Here is a 14913-nt window from a genome sequence, read left to right as displayed (position 1 = left end):
GGAAGAAAAATTGAGATTTAATGACGTCACTCTTTGACCTGCATTTTTTTAGAGGACATATTAATTTATCGGCGGTGGCGGAATGACGACATTGGATGTGTGACGTCATACTGTAACAGAAACCGGTAGCGCAAAAAACATCAGCGGCTGTTTTTGTTATGGCGAAAAATGTCAAAGTTCTGCAGCGAATTTATCATAGTTATTATGGTAGATTACTCAAAGAGACTCAAATTTTAAATCCAAGAAGGTTTGTTGTCACACTTATTTATTTAAATCCGAAAATAATCATAGGCTAGGTAGTTGCAAAGTTTTACCTAGGCTAGGCCTAGCCTAGGCCGGATTGTCAATCACGTCATAGCCAATTGACAATTTTGAAGCACTTAGATTCGGGTACAATGCCCGCGAGGGAGAAGTGAGGTGGCACTGCATAGGCCTAGCCTAGTTGGACTGATGATAGTTGAGTTGGGATTTGCAACTAAATTATTTTGTAGGAGGTCTGGATATTGAATCAGCCAATTTGTTTGATTTTAGTTATTTTTTCCCAGCCATTGATTGACTTGGCTATCTATATAGTACTGTAGTGTAGTGTAGCCTGTAGGTCTAGGCTAGGCCTAATAGGCCTACACTGTAGTATACACTAGATTTTATAGTATACTATAGAAAAGCCTAGGCCTATACTAATTACTATTATATAGGCCTAGATTTACATTTATTTACATACACATTGTTTATTGGATTCCCCAACGTACAGTCAGATATGAAAAGACAAATTGTAAACGACATGTGATGGGTTCACATAATAATAACGCAGTGGCTGCATCTACACCTAGGCATAGATCCAAGCTAGAGTCTATATCTACGCCTATTGACCCGATCGGGTCAAGACCCTCTTTCTCAGGCCTCCGGCCCTCGTAACCTAAAAAAAAACATCCCTCTAGGAAAATGATGAGAAAAGATGATGATCAATAAAGAAGATGGTGAGTAAAAAAAAATGTAAAAAAAAAAATACCAAAAACGAGTTTTGAACCCTAGCCTAACGCTACAGCATTACATTGCGAGACCCAAGCACTACCCATTCAGCCATCCAGCTGGCTTACAATCCACCGATATCATAACCTATTAGTATTTTATCAAAAACTCTAGGGGGCGCGATATCGGCGTAATATAGAATCAGGATTGGATTTACGACTAGGCGTAGAGGCAGCCAGTTCGTAATAATAAGCTGAATGTGTTGAGCTGAACAAGTTGAGCTGAACAACAAGCAAGTATAGGCCCAGGCCTAACTGTACCCTAACTTACAAAAGAGGGCTAAAATTGCACACTAGACCTAACTTGGAATAAGCCATATTTATGGTAGTCCATAACTCTGACTGCCATTTACCACGGTAGTTTGGAGTAATATTAAGCTTGCCGGATGCCATAAATTCCGCTTCTTGTGTAAATGAGCCGCCATTAGCCACGTTTTTATGCTAAAATTTCTTTACAAATAAGTCGGTAGTCCAGTTTTTTAACCACTAAGATACAGTACAACCCCTACTATGTCTGTACCATTAGTTATTTCCCTTAGTTTAGAGTGAAACTGTAAAGTCCTATAGTACTCCTTTGTCTGTTCTGTTCTTTTATTTTAATTTCTAATACACTTACTTTTTTTCACATGACTTTCCCATGTCTTCCATTTGCCTGAGTTCCGGTGAAAAAATCATGGTAAAAACATCTTATAATTTTTGCAGTTTATCTGTTTCATTCTACCATCAAGCAAGAGATTCAAACCATTATGCAATACTCAATAGAATTCCGTCTGCGGGTACAGTCCTCCTCATACCACAAAGAAGCTTCCTTACAGATTATATCCCATCGCTGAACAAACGAAAAGAGTACTCGGAAAGAAGAATATTAGGGTAAGTTTCAACAGAAAAGTATAAATAAAAATTATATTGAATTAGGATAAATATTAGGTAAATTTAGGGCTGCCTTGTTAGCGAAAGCATGCAGAGAATGCACTTTTGGATTCCTTTCTGCAGTGCTACTTAAGTTTAGATGTTAACAGTAACTACTATTTTATTATTAATACTGTAATAGTAGTTATTAAATGTATCTTTTATCTAGTAGTATATGGCACATTCTTTATACAGTGTCACATTATGTATCACATGTATCATAGGCCATTAAACATAATACAGGCACCGCATGTGTTACATATGTGATACATATGTATTTAACTGGGCATATTTATGCCATATGTGGAGATACATGTACAAATCAGAAATCGAGTTTTGTATTGTACACCATCATTTTTAATTTCATTCAACTTTTTTTTTATTTATATAAGTTGTAACTACAGTCAACTCATCCAATACCGGACACCTTTGGGCTGGCCTATTATGTCTGGTTTTCGGGAAAGTCTGGTATTCGGAATGTGTTTTTAATAGTAAAAAGGAATTTGGGAGAGTCTACTGTACTTAGTTTAGAAAGCATTAGTTTAGATTTTTTATCATCTACAGTATCGACAACTCACTATCCAATGTGTGCTCTAAAAAATTAATGAATTTTAATTCAGATTTTGTTATCTTTGATTTCTTAGGTATTCTATGGAGGAAATGTATGAAGTTGTGGCAGATGTTGAGAATTACAAACATTTTGTTCCGTGGTGTACCAAGTCAGAGATTGTTGCACGAAAACCGGGACACTTTAAAGCGCAGCTGGAAGTTGGATTCCCTCCTTTATGTGAACGTTACATGTCGTTAGTTACTGTTACTAGGCCACATTTAGTAAAGGTAATTGTTTATAAGGAGTTTTCATATAAATCTTAATTTTAATGACCGATGACATCATTATTATATTAATTTGTATGACAGCTTACCTTTGCAAACATTTGCATTAATATTTTCATCTTGATTTTGATTTGATGACAGAGAAGTTAATAGGATAATGCATATGTATCGTGCAGAGAGCAGCATTTAGTGTTGTGCAACGGTTTGAATTCCACCTTGCTCTCCGTGTGTTTCAAATGGTGGATTGGAATACATAGCGCGTACCATCTTTCAGATGAGACATTAAGCTGTTGATCCTGTGAGCACAGTACACTCTTCAAAAAGAGTACAGGATCGTCAACATACAGCGCTCATTAAAAAATTAGTGATGAACAATTCTTTTCATTGTTTTTATTAAATAAAAATATAACTTTAAATTGACCATTTTGTTTTTTAAAATTAATTTATTATTACATAACATATTACATAACATACAGACAAATTAGAACATAATGATAATGATGTTCTTATTATTTATTGTATTATTAGGCAGTGTGTACTAATGGTATGCTGTTTAATCATTTAATGACATCTTGGAGGTTTAGTCCTGGCATTAAAGGAAAGGCGGATACTTGTACACTAGACTTTCAGGTAAATACATTGGTGGTCACAGCCTTGCTTCAACAACATTGAATGTTTGAAGATGTCATTGTATTGTCCCTCAAAAACATGAAAAATGAAGATTAATTAATCAGACTTTGAATAGATTATTTTGTAGTTTTAATAAAACTTTAGTTTAAATAAACATCTGTAGAAAAAAAATGAACAAAAAATGTTTTCACTTATAATAACATAATAAGTGGTTAAATTCCACCAAAAACCATTTTTTCAGGTAAATACATTTTGTTTAGAATAGATCCAATTTTTGGTCAAAGTGGATAACTATTATGTGACATTAAAATGGCATGTTCAACAAAAAAAATGTTAAAAATTATTTTTAAGGGGGAAAATACATCTTATTGAGCAACTGTTACTCTTCACAGAGCAATTAAGATATACAGCGCCCTCATTAAGCATATAGAATACTGCCTATACTGTGTGTACTTATTTCTCTGATATCAAACAAACAATTTTTTTTCGCCACTTGAAGTGATTGAATACATATTAACTAAAATTCCCTTTTTCTTAATTCTTTTCAGATTTCATTTGAGTTTCGATCAGCATTACATTCAAATTTATCAACTTTATTTTTCGACGAGGTAGTGAAGAAAATGGTGAAAGCTTTTGAGAAGAGAGCTGAAAAAGTTCACGGTCCTCAAGCAATTAGCAAGTCACAAATAATACATATACACAGTTCTTGACGTTTCTAGCTCAATAATTTAGGATATATTTATATAATAATTATGAATTTGAAATTGCATTAAATATATGTGCAAATAGTAGATATTTTATTAAGGGTTGTTCTGTAAAATAATTTTACAATCAAATATTTTATTAGTATTTATCTAGAATAATACTAAACAAGAGATACTACACAGGAAAACCATATGTGTACAGGATGTTTTACACATAAAAGTCGAAAATCATCAGGTTTATGTTACTCTTTAATGTTTCTGTCGTATACGTCCAATCAATGGACGAAACTGTTGAAACAAAAGGTTGATTGCATATTCAATATTTATTGATAAAAGTAAATTCTATAAAAACGGCTCACCTCCATGGGAAAGCGAATTTAATTGCGGCCGTGCTACATACATAACTTTGCATAGTGGCTAGAGGAATCAGCTATCCTATCCCGTTAGCAGCTCAGTTTTTGTCTTAGTACAGTTTTTTTTTTAAAGAAATTCAGTAAAGACAAAAGAATATGCAGTTTTAAAACTTTCATTAGTTTCTTTATGCCACATACACTACCTCATGTATTCATTATATTGTTTAAATCAGGCCATAGGCCTACTGATTTTGAAGAACTTTATTTGCAATGGTGGTTGGCTGGGCGAAAGGGCACGCCCAAGAACCTCATCAATCCTTAGGAAATTCCTAATAATATATTTTAATTAAGGTCATTTAAAACATCATACACTATTTAGATTATTAAAAACAACAAATGCAATGGTGGTGGGCTGGGCGAAAGGGCACGCCCAAGAACCTCATCAATCCTTAGGAAATTCCTAATAATATATTTTAATTAAGGTCATTTAAAACATCATACACTATTTAGATTATTAAAAACAACAAATAATGTCTTTCTTGAAGTGGAAGAAGATTTTAATACAATACTAGCTAATACAAATGTTGACTGTATAAGAGAAAATAAAGTACGATAGAACAGCTGTTATGATTGGCTCAGCTAATCACCAATCAGATCGCAGGATATTTAAAATGTTATAATATGGTTGTACAGCATCACGAATACTACTACAATACAATATGTTCTATTAAAGTAAAATTGATCGATATTCGATTATGGTATCAGGAGGATTCCCACTCTCCTTTAGACCCGAGACTTTAATATTGGTAGAGTTTATGTTTTTCAAGTGTTGAAACTTGCAGGCTTTTCGAAATCTGTAAAAGTTCATTCAAATACTTCCAAGTGTTTTTTGTGGTGGTGTTGGAAAATAATTAGATGCTTGTCACACGTATTTATTTTTTTTACGACTGGCGTTTTTTCTTTTTCAAATGACAGTGGTTAAAGCGTATGTATCGATACGGGATATATTATACAGATATTGCCTGAAGTTTCGCTCCGGGGTGTCAAATGTTTTCATTCACCGATATAAAATTGAAAGGCGATATTTGTTATATTATTATAACCAAATATCTGTAAGACTGTTTTTAATTTAGTGTATAGCTATACCATATTAATTTATTATTAAGCCTATTCTTACTGTATATATAATATCATTTTAATATATCATTATTATTCCGTGATTATTTCTGAAATAGTAATTGAAATAAAGTGATAATTTTTCCTAATAAATGCATTTCTCTACTAGACTCTTTCAATTTATTCCAATTAGGCATTTTCTGTTTGTTATTTTTGCCATATTTTCTGGTAATTTTATTTTTATAGCAGGATGTTTTTCTTTCTTATTAGACTATGTTGATCATATTTTTTCCTGCTGATCCTATTCAATAGTAGCCATTACAAAAATGAAGTTGTTACTAATGCATTACTGATTTATATACATAACACACATAACGGTAGGGCCGTCATACAGAAATGATTGTAATAGTAACGGGGAGACATTATTCTACATTTTGTTGGTGATGATTATGTCATTACTACTGTCGTATTGTCTGTATTGTGTTTAGGATAGTTGGACATCAACCATCGTGACGTCATCATCTATTTTTCTTCAGCAATTACTGTACTCTTTTTTTCTCTCTTTAAGTCTATTCATTAAGTCTTAGTTTCCTCAAAAACGTTGGTTTGTGACGATAATACAACAGATTAGGATCATTATAGATCCATGAATATGTATTTGATTTAACCATTTGTTCCTTGCCATCTTCCCTAAAGCTTGGTTTCCACTAGCGACGCATCGTAAGAAAATGCCCTTCCGATAATTGTGTTTGACTCCCGCCTGCGTGAAATCAAACCTGCGATGTTTGCAATTTGCAAGCACTGTTGTTGCATCGTCGGTTCCCACTTGTGATTACGCAATAACTATTACGTTGTAGGACCATGGATGAATTATTTATTTCTAAATAGTTCCTCCTCCTACTAATATCAATGAAGTGAAACAACTTCTTTGTTACCAAAAGTTCAATAGATAATCGTCTTGTAATTTGAGGAGGAAATATTCGTATCTATTATCATTATTAGAGATAACGCAGCATCCTACTGTTTGTATGTGTTTTAGGCCTATTTATATGATGTAAATGTTTTTGTTCTTAAACCTCGCATTGAGTATCAACAAGAAATATTTCTTACAAAAAACGCCGCTCGCTTGTTGATGTAACAGTTTTAAATATTGTCAGACAATGGTTTTTGGTTAAAATAAAACGTTTCTTTTTTCATTTTATAAGTGAATAACTTTTGTATTTTAAGTAAAATACAACAAGAATTAATACTTTGATATGTCTATATACTGAATCTGTAAAAGATGAGTGTGCTTATTAAATAATTTAAATAAAAATGATGTCTAAATAATATATTAAAGCTAATTTTAGACCACTAAACACACGTCTGGGGGTCACTTCATCCGCCTAGATGTCAACAAGTGATAAATGGACATTCAAGTGTTAACCAATTGTATTATATTACAAACAAAAACTTTACTATTGACTGTTTTGATCATAATTCAATGATTATCTGACAGTATTATAATATCGGCCTATAGTCAAATGGGAGTCATTGTAAATAACTGCCTATACATCCGAAATAAAGTTTTGATTATTTAACAGTGAATTATTATAATACCGGCCTAGGCTGACCTCAAGAACAAAGTCGTTATATATTGAACATTGAACGCTTGATACAGCTTCTGAATGAGTATGTCCTCTTGGGACATAGCTGGCTAAAGTCGCGGCGCGAAAACGTAGTATCTCCTGTAGGGGGCTATCACATTGAATAAATATATAAATATTGACTTAAATGAGATGCCACGACTCCATGTTTAAAAAAAAGAAGTAAAAAAGTAACACAAGTGTTACAAGATGCATGGTGTGTTCTTTTAACAATTATTCAATAGTGTTTTTAGATGGAGTACCAATGTTTTACCAGGGAAGAGTGGCATTTCGCTCTTCCCTCATTTTACCAAAAATACTTCACCAAGTGCGGGCACGTAAGGAACACGCCCAGTATTTCAGAATTGTTTAATAATCGTCTTGTAATTGGAGAACAAGGAAACATTTAATTGTAATTATAATTAGAAAATATACGCCCACTATTTCGCAATTTGTTTTTGTGTTTTGAAATTCAAGGAAGTAATTCATGGAAAATATTGAAAAACGAAACAATGTATTAACTAAAATTAGTACTACAATAATATAGATACTGTAATTCGATGTTTGATTATGGGTATTAAACCATTTTCTAATTCGTATTACTTATAACAATTATGATTAGAAAAATGATAAAACACACATTTTTGCAGAATATTTTTATTAACTTCCTTTTTCTAGAAAAAAGCTAGTTTTCATAAACAATGTTGAATAAGAAGAATAGTTTCACGAGGACGTGTCAGTTTGATCTCTGTTGCGCATGCGTACAATCCAGACCATAATGATTGCTTCGAGGAGGAAGAGGCGCAATCCAATCGGACCAATAAAGAATTAAAATTAACCTGTGGTTTTTTTTATAGTTTGCTAGTTAGTCGAAAAAATACATTTTACGGAATTGTTATATACAATCTTATATTAATATAAACAATAGAAATAGCATATTTTAAAACATTTATTATATTTAAAGAATTTAACTAACGCTTGCTTAGTTAAATGATTATGTACATTTAATTGTATAGCCATATTAAGAAGTAATGTCAGAAGAAGTAGGGCCTACCAATATGATAATATCAAAACATGAACTCTGATTTTTCTACTTAAAAATCATATAGGCCTATACTTTGGTACTGGTTATTAACGTGAGCAAAAATATAATTATATTTGTACATTTCTTTTCTTTCAGTTTTTTTAAAATTTATTTTCAATCTTAATAAGCATTTAACTTAGCATATTTCAAAACAGCTATTGTTGTTAATAATAATAACAACAACAAGAACAACAATGGATTGTCTAACAAAGCTTTACAGAAACGATTGAATTATTGCAGTAAATAATCATTGGTGATAAATGTAGTCTACAATAATAATAATCTAATAATAAACGTAATAACATTAATTTGTTTATGTTTCTTAATATGTAATATATTATAATGACAAAACGAATTATCACATAGTAAAATGGCATACTTTAGTTCATTTTCAAAGCAAAGTTACTTTTTCAAATTATTTTCGCAGCATAGAGAACAATAATAATTGTATAGGCGTTAAGATAGAACAATGTTTTCAAATAAGCATATTGCATTAAAGATGCATTGTCCCCTAACATATTACACATGACAAAATGAAGATGAATAAATTCAAAATTTGAATAGGCCATTTCGTAGTTTTAGAAGAAAAAGTACCGGGTATTATTGCCATAACAAGGCAAAGTAAATATATAAGAAAAAGGAAATAATTTGCTTAACCAATTTTTCGTCAACACTATAGTATGTTACATTAAAATAACCTATTCAACATTCAATTCAATATATTCAATATATTTTAGATTTTATTTTTCAGGGAGAGGGCGGGGGGACAAATCTTTAACATTCTCAGTGTGTTTTTTTATTTGTTAACAACTTACATATAAAAATTGTACAATACATTCTGTACGGCAGCTTTAAAATACTTACATTATTTCAAAATATTACTTGCTAAACTTCCCATGACTCTCTATTATGAGTATGTGCACAGTTGCAATTTCTCTGTAGTTTTTGTTTATTGTATCCATTGTTGTTTTATTCTATAATTTCTAAGTATTCGACATTACTGTCATTGTTATCGGTACTGGTGATTGTTGTGCTGTATACACGAGTTGTTGTCGCGGGCTCTAAGTGGTTTTGCACCGTGTGTCTATCCAGTGATTTGAAGGTTGATGTCGGAGATTCACTGTTGACATTCAATCTGTAGTCATAACCTTTATTTGTGAACAACTGTTCGGTTTTACTTGTGCTGTTTAGAGTTTGTGAGGATGGCTGCTTCATATCTGCGTATTCAGCTCTCACTATCTGCCCGCTTGTTGAAGGTAGGTTTTCATCTGCAATTTTAGAGTATACATCTTCAGGTTGTTTCAATTTTGTATTTCTCTTTTTAGGTATGGGCGGTTTATTTTTTACTTTTGTAGCTTTCGCTGTAAGTTTCACTTCTTGAGCTCTTGACTGTTTCTCATTGTTTCCTATGTCATGATAGACGTTTTCTTCTGGTCGTTCTACTGATTCAACCTGTGGAAGTTTAGCTTCATTGTCGTGTTCGTTTGTTTCATCTTGCTGGCTTCTCGAGGTTTCAACATTACTATCGTGCCTGCTACTTCGAACTTGTACTACATTGTTAGACTGTTTGCCATGTTTTCTTTTAAGTAAGTAAATCAATACAAGTACAATGATTAACAATATTCCAGATGTAGATACAAGAATTATGATGATTAAATCTTTGTTCGTTATATATTTATTGTACTTCCCTTCGTTAGTGGTTTCAGAAGTACAAATTGTGCAAAGAGATGCTTGTGTGGGTGCTTCTTCAATTTCTCCGTTGACATATATTTCATCAAAGCTGCGTTGACCAACAGAACTCACTAGGCATTTGATGGTGTAATTGCAGGCTGTTATATTGGAGAAACATATTTCGTTGTCATCATTGTAACTCTTCATCTCAGTCATGTCGTGACTATCTACTGTCCAGTTATATAACTTATCACTAACTCCACCTGTAGCTACACATTTAAAGCAATGCTCACCAAAACGATGCTGCATTGTCTTGATTCTCACTGTTAATCGTGGATGAACATTTAATATTTTTGTATAGCACCAATTCATAATACCGGCTTTCTGATCTTCTCGTGAAAGACAATAAAAGAATAGACCTTCTCCCCATTGGTAACCGTTGAAAATTTGATTAAATCGCACAGTCTCTCCGTTGGCATCTAAACCGTACGTCTGTGTAGTACTATTTTTTCCTTGGATCCATCCAGTTTTTATTTTTGAAATTTTTGTTGTTGATAATATACGTTTCACTTTGCATGTAATGGTTACTTCTTCTCCTTCTATGATATTTACTAAATCTTCACACGCAATTCTCCAACCGAAATATATTATATTATTCTGCTTAACGCTGCCTGAAGGAATCACAAAGTATTGATTGTTGATGTCTTGGCAGGTGTATATTCCATCTTCTTCTTCTTGAGTAAGCCTATCGTAAGAAATGAATAGTTCACATTTGACTTTTATCAGCTTTGGTGCAGAATGTTTTGCAAAATCAGTACAGTTATACGTAAATGTATAATCAGATTTAGATGAAACTGTATACTCCTTACTTATCGATACGATGTTCAGAGATTGTGACCAGTTTTTCATTGAATAATAATACACTTCAAAATCAACATTTTTTTCTTCAGCCCGACAATCTTTGACAAACATTAAGACAAATATCACGATGAGGTACAGCATTATTTTCGTCATAGTTCTTCATAAGATAAAGTAATTCTTCAAATGTTTTATTGAAAGATACGTGTTGCTGCTAAGAATGATTGAATAAAATTAACGGTTAGATCGTGAAGAAGGAAGTAAAAACAAAATCCATTTTTTAAATAACATTCTGATTTCAAATTATGTTCTGTAGGCGTGCCTTATTAAGGAAAAAATCCAGTAATTTCCAGGATTTTCTGTCCAGGTGTTTCCGATCGAATAAAAATTTGATATTTACCATAGGCTACGTGGTATTTCCTAATAATGATTTTCATTTTTGTTTTCTTTTGTTGATACGGATATTGTACGTTTATAATAAAATATGTTTATTTTCTATATGGGCCGCGAAATGCTACTTAGAAAACTTATAATTAATTTATGGGCGTTATTAATGTTTTCCACTTTTAAAAAGTTAAGTTGGTTTCTTCATCATTATTATCTTTCTCCTCTTTCTATTTTTTTTTATTCAATCGATCAATAATTGTCCTTTTTTTTATAGCGCATAACCAAAATAAATTTTCTCTAAAGTGCTACGACCACAAGGCTCGAAACAAGGTGGAAATTACGTCATTTCGTATGCTATGCGAAAGAGATGGGTTTTCAGCAACTGCGCGCTCGAAAATGTCAATAGAATTGGCATTCTTGATTGATTGTGGAAGAGTATTCCATAAGGATGGAGCTGTGAAAGAGAATGATCGGTCAGCAAAAGTATGTTGTTCTTGGTTGGAATAGTCGATGCGAAGATATGGATAAATGACGAAGGTTTCTGCGAGTGTTTTTAAATTATTATTATTATTTATTTCATATTTCATGGTACCAAAACAGGACCGATACAGCGGTAAAACACACCCACACACAAAATAAATAATTATATATATCGACTGCGTGTGTTCTGGAAGGAGACGAGCGAAGAAAGATATTGCGGTGATTGTTTATGGATGACTTTGTAGGTGAGCGTGAGGATCTTGAATTCTAGTACTTATTTTTTCTTATCTAACATGTCATTGAGCAAAGCAAAATAATTATCGTAACAGGAATTGTTGTGTAAACCATTATGGTGCTACTCATACTAAAATGTTTGTAAAACGTTCTGCAGACCCCTATGTTATACTGTGTACCATAGGTATAAAACATTTTGTTTAGGTCCAAAGCAATACAGTATCATTAATTCATTCAATTTCGGAATCTCTGGTCCATAGAAAGTAAAATTACGTATAAATTAAATAAAAATAAACAAGACTGTACTAATTACTACAAACATTAAAGCCACTTAGTAAAAATTCAACTAACTTAAATAACTTTATTGTCAGCAAATATATATAATTTAAACTTTGTCTTCCTCAATAAAAGACATTAACAGATTAAGTAAAAAATATACAGTAAATATGTTTAATTTAAATTCATATAAAAACTACAAATATATAAAAATACATATATAAAAAGGTAAAACAGCAAAATTCATGAAACATGGATCAGTACAAAAATATAATTTATAAAGATAGTTTAAAAAATCAATTGTTAAATATAAATCGATTATTGTTAACCTATCATTATACTCGAAAATGCATTTTGGAACAAATGATAATCGGTATCGTGTGGTTCGTATTCTAAATCTACATCCAATTCGATTAAGCATGAAAGACCAAGTCGAAAATTAGTTCTTTAGTTTTCGTAAAGTTGAGTTCTACAAAATTATCTCTACACCATTTTACAAACCGGTTAACTTTATCAACTTTTGGCTCTTCACATAAATAGTCACTGGTATAGAGTGTGAATAAAATGGGTGACAGGACACAGCCTATTGCCACCCATCATTAAATTAAGATCAGTATTCATTTTTCTATTAACATTAGGCTTATTGATATTGTATATCACCATTACGACCATTAATAATAACAAATGTTTTTTTAATTATTCATTTTACCGGTGTATTGTAGTATTGACATCAAATGACCTAGTAAAATCTCTTATTCTTATGTATGCCAAATGGTTAAAAAATAAGCATTACAAAGAAATAAATCAGTTTCGTCTACACAATCTAAACTGATACAATCTTCGACAAAAAAACACCCATATTTTAAATGACTGTACTGTTATCAATATTATTACCATAGGTATGAAAATATTTTTTATTTTTAGTTATTTTTCCTAGAAAATATAATATTTTACAAACTTCCTTATTGTAAACAATTATTAAGTCTAATGTTTTGTCGGGTGCGGTTGACTATTTGTTTTCCATACTATACAGTTTTCATCGTCTATATCCCCTTTCGGCGATGAAGTTTTTAGTGTTTCGAAATTGGTATTTCAAACAGTATATATATATATCCCACATTCATAAGCACCCAAGCGAATCGAACAGATCACGCGATCTAATGAAAATCTCCGCTTTCATTCTTGTAGTGGACAATAATAAAAAGATAGCGCAAATTTATGTTGGTTTCGCACAACAAACATTGAATTGAACAAGCTTTATTAAAAATTGTGCTTCACCCAATGATATTATATAGCCGAAGGCTGTGATGTGCTCAAATATGGTAGTGATATGCCCAAATATGGTAGTGATACGACATTATTGTGTCCATATATGGGCACAGCACATTTTTTTTCACATAACGTTTGGTAGTGTAGACAAAGCTTTGCTGTACTATGTCTCCAACACAAAATAATGAGGTGCTTCAGTGTCATTGCTGTCACCTTCTAATCTATTCGCATTAATTATTGGATTTGTACTTGTCTTGTTATCATCCGTATTGTCTGTTATAACATAGACATTGTCATCATTCCTATCTGTATCGCCAATCGTATAGTAAGCATCTTCTTCAGTACCTGTCGGTGGAACATTAGACGTGTATGACACATTCACATTGGTGTTTCTCTGATTGCATGCAGTAGGCCGTGGCTTGTTGTCGGAATTTCTCTTGAGTAGATATATGATAATCAAAACCATTATCAACAGAATGAATGTTGATGCTGCTGCTAGTATTATGGTTAACTGTTTGTAATGATCTTCTTCAATGGGACACTGATATGTATTAGTACTTGCTTGTGTTGGCATAGTATATGTACACCCATCGTTGTTATCTACAACCTCAACTTTAGTTGGTTTATCATCTTTGACGATGAACTCTATTTCATCAGAGCTCTGTTGATAAGAAGCACTCACTAGACATTTGACGACGTATTTACCAGCTGTTAAATTGTTGAAACACATTGTGTTACCACGATCACTATCATTCTCGGTCAATTCCTGACTATTTAGTGTCCAATTATAAATGTTTTCTTCACCAACTCCAGATGTAGCCACACATCTAAAACAGTGACCACCAATACTTTGATGCATTGTCTTGATTTCCACCCTTAATTGAGGGTGAACCTTAAGAATTACCATATAACACCTGTGCAAGTCCCAGTTTGTGTGTTTAATGCAATAGAAATAAATACCTTCGCCAGATGTGTAACCTTTAACTGTTTGGGTGAAATTTAATTCCTCTGTTTCAGCATTCAAATCGTGTGACTGTGTAATATTATATTTTCCTTGAATCCATCCTACCGTTATTTTATAATTAATGTTCCTGGCTGATATGCGTTCCACCTTGCATGTAATCGTTACTTCTTCTCCTTCAATGATGTAATATACCATATTTTCACAGGCAATTTTACAATCAAAATATTGTACCTCCTTATACTGATTGACTTTACCCAAAGGAATCATGAAGTATTTACTATCGTCATCTTGGCATGTGTATATTCCTTGTTGTGTATCAAAAGATATTAAAACATTACATTTGACTGTTAACGTCTTTGATGCAGAATATTGTTTTGAAATAATCACATTTTCACCATCAACAGTAAATTGAGCATGGCCTAATGAAACAAGATTATACTCCTTACTTGACGGTATGATGTCCAGAGGTTGTGAGAAATATTCACTAGAAT

General features: G+C 32.3%; 2 protein-coding genes across 2 annotated transcripts in view; both read left to right on the top strand.

The window, feature by feature from the left end:
- Positions 1 to 14913, top strand: part of LOC144839464 (uncharacterized) — a 181781-nt gene that overhangs the window by 98512 nt on the left and 68356 nt on the right. The gene's annotated exons all lie outside the window — the stretch shown is intronic.
- On the top strand, positions 117 to 5742 carry LOC144839488 (coenzyme Q-binding protein COQ10 homolog B, mitochondrial-like). The gene is made up of 5 exons (XM_078694867.1): positions 117 to 247; positions 1731 to 1898; positions 2582 to 2774; positions 3300 to 3401; positions 3950 to 5742. The coding sequence occupies exons 1-5, from the start codon at positions 159 to 161 to the stop codon at positions 4109 to 4111; spliced, it is 714 nt and encodes a 237-aa protein (XP_078550993.1). The 5' UTR covers positions 117 to 158; the 3' UTR covers positions 4112 to 5742.

Source organism: Antedon bifida, chromosome 4 (genome assembly GCF_963402885.1).
Source record: "Antedon bifida chromosome 4, ecAntBifi1.1, whole genome shotgun sequence".
In the NCBI taxonomy this organism is placed as follows: Eukaryota; Metazoa; Echinodermata; class Crinoidea; order Comatulida; family Antedonidae; genus Antedon; species Antedon bifida.
Note: the sequence above shows the minus strand (reverse complement) of the source record. Positions and strands in the feature narration are given on the sequence as shown.